Below are 11,388 nucleotides of genomic sequence, written 5' to 3'. Positions count from 1 at the left end.
GCGCTCTGCTCTGGGGAGACCCCCCTGCAGTGCTGCCTCCAGCTCGGGGGCCTCAGCACAGGAGAGACATGGACCTGGTGGAGCGGGGCCAGAGGAGGCCCCGGAGATGCTGGGAGGGCTGGAGCCCCTCTGCTGGGAGGACAGGCTGGGAGAGTTGGGGGGGTTCAGCCTGGAGAAGAGAAGGCCAAAAAGGGGAGAGCTCAGAGCCCCTTCCAGTGCCTAAAGGGGCTCCAGGAGAGCTGGGGAGGGACTTTTTACAAGGCATGGAGTGATAGGAGGAGGGGGAATGGCTTTAAACTGAAATAAGGTAGATTTAGATTGGATATTAGGAAGAAATTTTTCATTCTGAGGGTGGTGATCCCCTGGGGCAGGTTGCCCCGAGAAGCTGTGGCTGCCCCATCCCTGGAGGTGTTCAAGGCCAGGTTGGACGGGGCTTGGAGCAACCTGGTCTAGTGGGAGGTGTCCCTGCCCGGGGCAGGGGGTGGGACTGGGTGATCTGCAAAGTCCCTTCCAACCCAAACCATTCAATGATTTTATGATTCTATGACACTCTCCTACTGGCAGAGGAAAGACTTAGGAACGTGCTTAACTTAAAAACCACCGTGGTTACTGATGTTTGGCAGGTCCCAAGCCCTGGAGCAGCCAGCAGTTGCACACCCTCATGTCATCCCTGCCAGGGCTCCATGCTGACCCTGGTTCCCCGTGCAAATTAACCTCTGATTCACACTGGAGTTTCCTCCGGCTGGACCCAAGTGTTTGATGAGAAAACACAGGGTATTTGTAGGGGAGGGGTACAGACAAGCTGCTGCTGCTGCATCGCCTATCACCCAGCATAAGGAGACCAGAAGAGCTCAAAGCTTGGTGCAGGCATGCAAGGTTGCTCCAGATCAACTTGCCTTACTCTGCTGCAATTCACTGTGTACATACTACCAGGGTGACTTTAACCAGGTTTACATGAGGCTCTCATAGGAGGAACTGTGATAAACGTGATTGATAGAAACACAGAGATGGGGACAGCCTGAGGCTCATCCTCACAAATGCAGGAAGAGGCACTAGAAGAAAATATGATCCACACTAACATACACCTGTGGCTCAAGGCTCTTATACCTGATGCACCAATGCCTGTCCTCTTCTGCATGCTACTGGGAACTGCAGGGGGCTCAGAGCAGGGCTGGGATGCTCAGAGCTTTTCTGGGATGCTCAGAGCATGGTTGGGATGCTCAGAGCAGGGCTGGGATGCTCAGAACATGGCTGGGATGCTCCCAGATGGCTGTGCAGGATGCTCAGAGCGGGGCTGGGATGCTCAGAGCAGGGCTGGGATGCTCAGAGCAGGGCTGGGATGCTCAGAGCAGGGCTGGGATGCTCAGAGCAGGGCTGGGATGCTCAGAGCAGGGCTGGGATGCTCAGAGCAGGGCTGGGATGCTCAGAGCAGGGCTGGGATGCTCAGAGCAGGGCTGGGATGCTCAGAGCAGGGCTGGGATGCTCAGAGCAGGGCTGGGATGCTCAGAGCAGGGCTGGGATGCTCAGAGCAGGGCTGGGATGCTCAGAGCAGGGCTGGGATGCTCAGAGCAGGGCTGGGATGCTCAGAGCAGGGCTGGGATGCTCAGAGCAGGGCTGGGATGCTCAGAGCAGGGCTGGGATGCTCAGAGCAGGGCTGGGATGCTCAGAGCAGGGCTGGGATGCTCAGAGCAGGGCTGGGATGCTCAGAGCAGGGCTGGGATGCTCAGAGCAGGGCTGGGATGCTCAGAGCAGGGCTGGGATGCTCAGAGCAGGGCTGGGATGCTCAGAGCAGGGCTGGGATGCTCAGAGCAGGGCTGGGATGCTCAGAGCAGGGCTGGGATGCTCAGAGCAGGGCTGGGATGCTCAGAGCAGGGCTGGGATGCTCAGAGCAGGGCTGGGATGCTCAGAGCTTTTCTGGGATGCTCAGATCGTGGCTGGGATGCTCCCAGATGGCTGTGCAGCACCAATCACTAGAAGCAGTCAGCATCTGGCATCCCCCCAGGCCTGAGGCAGCGAGCGGAGCCTTCCAGCTCTCCAGCCCCGGCAGGGAAGGATCTCCTCATTCAAATCACAATGAGTTTTGTGATGCAGGCAGCTCCGCTGCTGCACACCTCCGTGGTTGTTATTCAAATCAGTTATTATACTAACAGATCGCTGTGTGCAGATGTATAGAAACCCACATGCCATTAGCAGCAGCAGCTTCCCCTGGCTGCCTCGGCTCTGTAGGAGCGTGGTTGGAGTCACATCTCCATCCCTCTTCTCCCTGTGCCTCACTGACCCCGTGCAGCCCTGCGGGTACCGGTGGCACATCCCACCCTGCCCGTGCCCTGGGATCCCCCTGCCCTTTAATCCTCCCTGGCAGTTTAGGGGAACCTGAGTTTAAGCTCTTCCCCTAAAACCCAGAGAGAGGACTAACCCCTGCCAGGGCACAGAGGGGCAGGGAGAGCTGGGTGTGCTTCTGGCCACGCAAGCTGGGAACACCACGGGATTTATCACTCCACAAAAACATCCCACACCTGGAACCGGGGTGAAACTATATTTTTCTAAAGGGGGAAAACGCTTTAGAAAGCGATAAACAATTTAAAGATCTTAATATTCCTCATAGCCTCTGGTATTCTCCAGCCCCTGCGAACAGGTTATCTTCTTCGAGAAACACAAAGCGATTAGAGGAAACACCCGTTCTCTTTTGAAAGCATATTTCCATTCTGAATGTGGCTTCTTAGCAGCACCTCTATTCCCTACTTGTGTGGGTGACCCTATTTCAATCACCTCAGCATATTTTCTTGGTAACTGCTTAAGAAAAGGCTGTATTTTAAAGCCACTCAGAAATTGGGTTTCAATTCCTTCTCCCTCCCTTTCCAAGCCCAAAGCCGAGCGCTGAAGGCCGATCCATCATCCGATCGGCACCCAAAGCTGATTAATGGGCTTGTCACCCCGCAGGAGCAGAGGGATGCAGATGGGGGCGGGCAGGCTGAGCATCAACAACTGAGCCACCGGGGATTTGAGACAAGGAGGAGTTTTTCCCCCCCAAGGCAAGGGAAAGGAGAGCCAAGAGCCCAGGGAGATTTGCCCAGTGGAGACAAGCAATTTTTCCTGAAACTTCAGAGCAAACGTGGGCTTTTTTTAATTTTTTTTTTTTCAATAAATCACCCCAAGGGGAAATGCTGTAGGGCTATTTCCACGTCACGGGTTGCACCATGTCCTCAGCCCCAGCCAGACCACAGCCACGAGACCCATTTGGTGCCTCCCAGGAGAAAGTCTGGAGCAGACAAGGAAGATGCCAACACACTTAAATTGGGGACCAGGACAGGGAGACACAGCAAAGCAGACCAGATGTTGGAGACAGACCACGAGGAAAACACGTCTTCTCTTACCTCATCAAACCTGGCCTCGTCCTCGCAATTTTCAAGCACTCGGGTGTAGAAGGAGAGCCCTGGAGAGGGGAGAGGAGAAGCAGGTTGGTTGCAGTGAGACATCATGAAGTTCACCGAGGCCAAGTGCAGTGTCCTGCATGTAGGTTGGGGCAATCCCAAGCACAAATCCAGGCTGGGGATGGAGGGATGGAGAGCAGCGCTGCCGAGAAGGGCTCGGGGGTGTCAAGGGGGGGATTGTGGCCCTCTGCTGCGCTCTGCTCTGGGGAGACCCCCCTGCAGTGCTGCCTCCAGCTCGGGGGCCTCAGCACAGGAGAGACATGGACCTGGTGGAGCGGGGCCAGAGGAGGCCCTGGAGATGCTGGGAGGGCTGGAGCCCCTCTGCTGGGAGGACAGGCTGGGAGAGTTGGGGGGGTTCAGCCTGGAGAAGAGAAGGCCAAAAAGGGGAGAGCTCAGAGCCCCTTCCAGTGCCTAAAGGGGCTCCAGGAGAGCTGGGGAGGGACTCTGGGTCAGGGAGGGGAGCCGTGGGACGAGGGGGAACGGTTTGACACTGACAGAGGGGAGATGGAGATGAGATATTGGGAAGAAATTGTTTCCTGTGTGGGTGATGAGCCCTGGGCTGTGAAAAGCTGTGGCTGCCCCATCCCTGGAGGTGTTCAAGGCCAGGTTGGACGGGGCTTGGAGCAACCTGGGCTGGGGGGAGGTGTCCCTGCCCAGGGCAGTGGGTGGGAACGAGATGATCGTCAAGGTCCCTTCCAACCCAAACCATTCTGTGATTCTGTGATGCGAGGTTTGGCTGGGGGGGGAGACACAGGTGGGGGCTGCACAGCAGCAGCAGCAGCGAGACCCCAGGGTGGGATCTACGGGGGTGGCCTGGATGGAGCACAGGCTGTGGGCATTGCCTGGGACAGGGAAAAGGCACCTGCGAAGGTGTGACAGCACAGCATGCACATGTGTGTGTGTGTGCAAAGGGGGTGTAGAGGGGACACAGCCCAGGCAAGAGGGTGAACCCAGCTTCAGCTCCCCCACACCGGCACTAAACACCACATTAACCCACTTTAAGAGCTATTTAAGAAGGGTTTTCTGGAGCATATTTAATTGGTGTGTTCAAGTCTTGCAGAGCAGATGAACCAGAGCACGTAGATGGGGATGGGGATGGTGGCAGTATCTGCACTGGCTTTTATTTTGGTTGTACAGGGGCTCCTCAAGCTTCGGGGCATTAGGCTGCAGGTCTACACACCCCAGAAGCATCCTCAAACCCAGGGATGAGATTTAGGACTAGCTGCCCCAAGAAAACCACCTCAGCTCCTGCACAGAGCAGAGCATCCGCAGGTATGAGCCCAACCGCAGGGATGAGGCCACCCATGCCCACCCAGATGTCATCATCCCTCCATCCCTCCACCACCACCGCCCCGCGTTGGCCGGGCACTGCCCCGGGGCACGGACTCGGGGAGGACAAGGAGCTCGAGCTGCGCTGCCTGCGAAGGCAGAGGAGCCTCGAAAGCCCCCGGTGAGGGGGACGAGAGGAGGAGCTGCTGGGGAGGGGAAGCCCAGGGAGAGCAGCCAGGCACGTGCGTTCGTTATTGAAATAATCAGTTTTTTCCCCAAGGAGCCCCAGCTCAGAGGTTGGCCCGTGCTTTCAGCTGCTCTCCGCAGGATAACCTTACCCACCCACACCCCCCTGAATCAATATTTCTAGTTAATGCCCACTTCATAACACGGCAGGAGGAAAACTTATAAAAATGCTAATATTTAATCACTGAGTCACATCGAGGCTTTCCCTTCCAGGAAGGAAAACTATCTCCTGGGTAATTAAAAACATCTCTGTGCGTGAGGCTGGTTTGGGCCCAGCACTGCGCAGACAACCTGCCGTCGGGGGAAGCGGGGGCCAGGGCATCCCTTATTGCCGCAGGGGTCAACTTTGAGTTTATTTTACCGAAGACTGAGGGCTGCTGATGACACGGCTCTTTGCAGGGAATGCCCCGTCCCCATAGCGCACTCCTTTCTGATTTAATTGTCACGCAAGGACAGCCAGAAAATCATTTTGTCGGGCTTTCTCCTGCCTGCAGCATCCCACCTGGGTAACGCAAACCCAGGAGGTGCCTCCTGTATCCTGAACCACCCTCCCAGTTCCCTGCTGTGAATCACTTCACCCACGGATGTACGAGTTCCTCGGGCACAGAGGCACAGCACTGTATGTATCTCCTGCCAAGCGACGCCGGGTGAGAGTGGAGAAGACCCACAAATCTTGCTGGTTGCCCCCAGTGCTGGTTGCCTCCTTGCTTTCCATGGGGTGGGATGGGAGCTGCAGTGGGATGCAGCCCAGTCCCTCTTCGCCCAACAGAGGGGACCTGGAATGGGAATGGGTTCACTCCTCTGCTGGGATGGAGCCACCAGGAGTAGGGCCACCAAGACGCTGGGAGGGCTGGAGCCCCTCTGCTGGGAGGACAGGCTGGGAGAGTTGGGGGGGTTCAGCCTGGAGAAGAGAAGGCCAAAAAGGGGAGAGCTCAGAGCCCCTTCCAGTGCCTAAAGGGGCTCCAGGAGAGCTGGGGGGGGACTCTGGGTCAGGGAGGGGAGCCGTGGGACGAGGGGGAACGGTTTGACACTGACAGAGGGGAGATGGAGATGAGATATGAGGAAGAAAGTGCTTCCTGTGTGGGTGGTGATCCCCTGGGGCAGGTTGCCCCGAGAAGCTGTGGCTGCCCCATCCCTGGAGGTGTTCAAGGCCAGGTTGGACAGGGCTTGGAATCAGCTGTTGGGAGCAGTATCTGGGAGAAGACATTCCAATGTGCCACCTGAAATATTTCTCCGAAGAGCACGACTTAAGAGAAGCTGACATGGTGGGACCCTCCCTGCTCCGTCCTCTGCCAAGCCAGCAAGCATCACGCTGATGTTTCATTACAGCAGTATCATTATCCACCGGTGCCCGGTGGTGCTCCAGGGGGTATCCGTGAGTGATCTCCCTCATTTACACACGCTAATCCAGAGGGGAAGCCTCGCCAAGAAGCTCTTTATAACTCCATCTGTGATCAATTAGCTGGCAAGCTCTCTAATTGCACCGGGGCACAAGTCCTCTCCTTCACAAATGCAATTAGGCTGGTCTAAGAGTGAAAACTGCTACAGGCAAGCGACCCTGTATGAGATCCGTCCCTGTTCCACCCCCGAAGTGGGCAAGCTGAAGAAAATTCACTATTTTTCTGCTCTTCCCTGGCAGGCAGCCTGAGGAGCAAGGATTTTCAGAAAACCCCAAATCCACCCCTAGCTGAGTTTCACCTGCAGAGCAAAGAGGCGGAGAAGTGGAGAGCTGCAACGGCAACAGATTTGGGGCTTTGGAGGTCTTTTCAGCCAACCTGGAGCACGCACAGGGCAGCTGCTGGGGAGCGATGACAGAACGAGAGGGAATGGCTTCAAGCTCCAACAGGGGAGATTTAGACTGAACATTAGGAAAGAATTTTTCACAGACAGAGTGGTCGGGCACTGGAATAGGCTGCCCAGGGGGGGGGGGGAGTTCCCATCCCTGGAGGTGTTTAAGAGCCGTTTAGATGTGGTGTTGGGGGATATGGTGTAGGGGAGAACTTTGTAGAGTAGGGTAGGTGGTTGGACTCGACGATCCCAAGGGTGTCTTCCAACTGAGACAGTTCTATGATTCTATGATGGGCACCTTATGGGTCACTGAACTTCAAAACCAGCCCCAAATCTCCTATGAACAACTGGGAGGGTGATAAAGGCAAGGGATCTTGTTGGTTACCATCACCCCCTAACCTCCCAGGGCAGGAGCATCCCCTGGGAGTTTGGTGAGTCAAATCCAACGCCGTGGTGGGGGACAACTCCCTCACGCTCAGGGCTGGGAGCTGATTTTGGTCACCCTGCAGAGCCCACCTCTTCCCTTCCTCTTCCAGACTGGGAGCCGGGTAACCTGGCTTGTCCCATGGGTCCAGAACTGGGAGCTCTCCTGTCCATGCCTCAGTTTCTCCTATTTGCAAATAGCGCAGCTATGGCTCACGGGGGTTGCCGGCAGTGTGGGGATCACTGGGAGAAGAGGAGCAGCGTTCTTCTGTAGCCATCCCACACAGCTGTCAGTCTCAGCCCTTTCTCAGGAACGCTTTTATCAAGGCTGTGATTTATTCATCTCCCACCAGAGCTGAAGTCAAGCAGCGCTGCAGAGCACTGCCCACCTGCAGGAGTGCACACAGCAGCCCGTCACACCCAAGGTGAACTCTTTCTTTAACTTCTTTTCGTGCAATAATAGATGCTTTTGGCTGAATGAGCAAAAACCCACTTGGGGAGCTCTGCCCAAACCCCCGGGCTGTGCTGCTGGCGGGTGAGGAGAGGGAGGAGGAGGTTGGATGGTAGGTTGACTAGCGAAGAGCATCCCTCTCTGCAACGCTCAGGAACTCCAGGAAACCCGGGGTGGTGAGGAGCATCAGCACAACATTCAACCTGTCCGGTGCTGTGAGGAGCAGTGAGGGATGCTAGGCCAGTGAAAGTCAACGCACTCCACGCTGAAGGGGTCTAAAGTCCCGTCTAGAGGCACTGGAGAAAGGCAGGAGACTCTTCCCTCTAGACACTATGGCACCAAAACCAAACCATCCATGCCAGGATGTTCACAGAATGGTTTGGGTCGGAAGGGACCTTGAAGACCATCTCATTCCACCCCCCGCCCTGGGCAGGGCCACCTCCCACCAGCCCAGGTTGCTCCAAGCCCCGTCCAACCTGGCCTTGAACACCTCCAGGGATGGGGCAGCCACAGCTTCTCGGGGCAACCTGCCCCAGGGGATCACCGCCCGCACAGGGAAGAAGTTCTCCCCAAAATCTCCCCTCTGTCAGTGTCAAAGCGTCCCCCTCATCCCACGGCTCCCCTCCCTGACCCAGAGTCCCCCCCCAGCTCTCCTGGAGCCCCTTTAGGCACTGGAAGGGGCTCTGAGGTCTCCCCTTTTTGGCCTTCTCTTCTCCAGGCTGAACCCCCCCAACTCTCCCAGCCTGTCCTCCCAGCAGAGGGGCTCCAGCCCTCCCAGCATCTCCGGGGCCTCCTCTGGCCCCGCTCCACCAGGTCCATGTCTCTCCTGTGCTGAGGCCCCCGAGCTGGAGGCAGCACTGCAGGGGGGTCTCCCCAGAGCAGAGCGCAGCAGAGGGGTAGAATCACCCGGGTCTTGCACTGAGGGTCCAGACCAACATTCCTTGCTCCATCCTGTCCCATTCCGTCCCATCCCATCCCATCCCATCCCATCCCATCCCAGGGCAGGGGTTAGCCAAGGGCTGTGCAGCCCTGGGGCAGTTTGGATGGATGCTGGTTGGAGGGAAGAGCCATGTCCAGCATGGATGGGGACTGGAGAACTGATGGCACAGCATCGTTTTAATTAAAGTGCAAAAATAGAGCCAGGGATCTCAAGAGTTGGTCAGAGTGGATGAAACAGCCAACAGGATAAATAACGGAGCTCCACAGCAGCACTAAACGCCCCATGCTATGACTCTGCTCCCCATCACTCCCAAATTCTCATGGGGCAAGGGGACAGCGAAGCACTGCCTGCGCCACAGAGGCACTAAACACCAGAGGAGCTCTGCCCCATCCATGCGCCAAGTGCCCGGTGTGCTGGGACGCTTCATGGCCACCTCCAGCGTGGGACCCGGTGGAGAGCAGACCCTGTTCCCAGCTGCGGGATGCGCTTACACATCCGTTAGCCCAACAGCACTATGGCCGTGCCCTAAACACCCCGGGGGCAGGCAGGTCTTCTCGCAGAAGGCAGTGCAACGCTGTGCTGTGCATCCCCAGAGACGGGGGCCAGCAGCCACCGGTTGAAACCCACCGCTGGGACCCACTGGGGCAGCATAAGATCCAGCCCAGGCACCTGCAGGACCCGTCCCTGGCTCCTCCAAAGCAAGGAGCAACGTGGCATGAACCAATCCTCACAAGTACCATAAGGCACATCAAGAAAAGACCATGAGCCTGTGAGAACTCCGATCTTACTATTACTACAACTGTTGAACCCCACAGTGTGTCAGAAACCTTTCCGCAAGGATGGTACTGCTTATGTGTTCTCGTGGTGGACGGTCCTCACTGTCCTCATTCCAGTCCCCTCATCCAGAACAAGGTCCTGTCCCCCTCGCAAGGTCCTGTCCTGGATCCACGTCTCGTATTAGCCCCCGGTGCCCCAGGCTCAGTGCTCTCCAACAACCCGAACTGATGCTCCTACGTGTCAGAGGTACCCAGGGAACCTGCCCCTGGGCTTCCCTGTCCGCAGGACAGTCACAGAACTGCCTCCACGGGTTCCCCTTTTGGGATGAGGAATTTGGGGAAGGTGTAGATAGGCTCTGGAGCTAAATGTTAACGTAAGACGTTAAACTGCTGCTCCGGGCACAGGCAAGGCTTGCTGCAGCTTTGGGCACGCACCGAGTGGCATCAACAGGGAATGAGACCAAAACCCTCTCACGGGCCATCCCATCCAAGGGTTGGGTTGGTCCCAATCTACCCACCCTCCCCGACACAGCCCCGCGTGGGGTCACTCCCTGACCCACCTCCACCACCCTTTTAGCAGTAGGATTTTGCTCTCCACAACCTCCGGCTCCAGCCCTGATGGGTCTGGTCACCGGGAGCCTCTCCTCTAGGATGGAGCTTGCAGAAGACACCGGGATTGGGTCTCCTGGTCACGACCTCCGTGGCTGCCCGGGACGAGCAGGGGAAGAGGCAGGTATCGGTGATACCCGTTACATTCACAGCGTGACACTAAACCCCCTCTTTGCACAGAAATCGATTGCAGCAAACTACCAGGAAAAAAATTTCCCAACCCTGACCCAACTGTCCTCAAAGATGACACCGAATCTCTTCCGAGGGAAAGAAATGTCCCCGAGGAGCCCAGCTCCTCGCAGCTCAGCATCGGGGAAGGAAATAGCTGTGAAATTTAGTGTCATCCTCCCTGGATGGTGTGACAGCGATGGTAATCCCGCTCCGTGTAGCAGCCAGCTCGCGCCTGGGAGGACGACGGGGATGGGAATATGGGGAGTCCTGGAGAAACGTCCTGGTGCCCCATAAGGGCTCTGAGGAGGGAAGCGGCAGGAGCAGGAGAGGGTGTGTGCAGCGGGAGCGCAGCGGGCGCAGTGCCGCATCTCAGGGCGCCGCTCAGCACGGCTGCCAGCCTCGGCGGCGTGACAGGGACGAGGCAGCACCTCAAAGCGGGTGTCATTCCCACCACCCCTTTGGTTGGACCTGTGGGGTCTCACAGCGGCTCTTAGGCAAAGATCTTGAGGCAGGGATGGATCCATGCCCCGTAGGCTCGTGGCCAGGCACGCTCAGGACTGGAAATATGGGTCCTCCTCACTGGGAAAAACCATGGTGGCCTCTGGTCCTCCTGCAGATCCCCCCTTCCCCACTGCCGTGGGAGGTGGTGGGGTGTCCCCGGGGGTGGCTTAGGGCTGGGACTATTCCAGCACTGGTCTGGGGGTACAACCTGCTCCCAGAGGTGTTACTTAACCTGCATAACCTGTCCCCCTGTGCTGATGCTGGGAGGCATAAGGGAAATAAGGGGGTAATTATGCTTTTTTAATGACATTACGGGCATTAAAGCAGTGCAGGGAAGGCCACTTCAGGCAGGGCTGGCTGGGAGGAGATGAAAATACCTGCTCCCCCCTGCTCTCCCGCGGCACGTCCGCAGAGCGGAGGGATTGCCGTCCCCGTCAAACCATCCCACAGCCGCCTCTGCCCCGCCGGTGGGCTCCCACCCGTGGGAGGACACATCCGGGACCACGCAGCCAGCTCACGCCGAGCCTGCCCCAAGCCCTTGGGGGGGAGAGAGGGGGGATCGGAAAAGGTTTGGCAGCTGCTACGGTTGTGCACCCCTGGGGAGTTTGCGCTCCTTTTGCAGCTTTCCTCGGGAAGCGTCGGAGCTGGTGTGGGGCCGAGCAGAAGGACCAGTGCTGCTGCAGCATCCTTAGAAGAAGCCCGAGCGACGGCGGGTCCCGGTGCGAGGCAAGTCGTCTCTCCTGCCCCCTTCCGTGACACTTTCTTGGTGGAACAGCTTAGCCA

At 57.5% G+C, this 11,388-nt stretch overlaps 1 protein-coding gene across 1 annotated transcript in view; it reads right to left on the bottom strand.

The window, feature by feature from the left end:
- The window catches only part of OTOF (otoferlin), a 134,566-nt gene that overhangs the window by 110,764 nt on the left and 12,414 nt on the right, over window positions 1-11,388 (bottom strand). The window contains exon 2 of the mRNA XM_009890366.1: window positions 3,375-3,433. Within this exon, the coding sequence (XP_009888668.1) occupies window positions 3,375-3,433 (59 nt within the window). The remainder of the gene's footprint in view (window positions 1-3,374; window positions 3,434-11,388) is intronic.

The sequence above is a fragment of the Charadrius vociferus genome, unplaced genomic scaffold, assembly GCF_000708025.1.
Source record: "Charadrius vociferus isolate BGI_N301 unplaced genomic scaffold, ASM70802v2 scaffold647, whole genome shotgun sequence".
Lineage (NCBI taxonomy): Eukaryota > Metazoa > Chordata > Aves > Charadriiformes > Charadriidae > Charadrius > Charadrius vociferus.
Note: the sequence above shows the minus strand (reverse complement) of the source record. Positions and strands in the feature narration are given on the sequence as shown.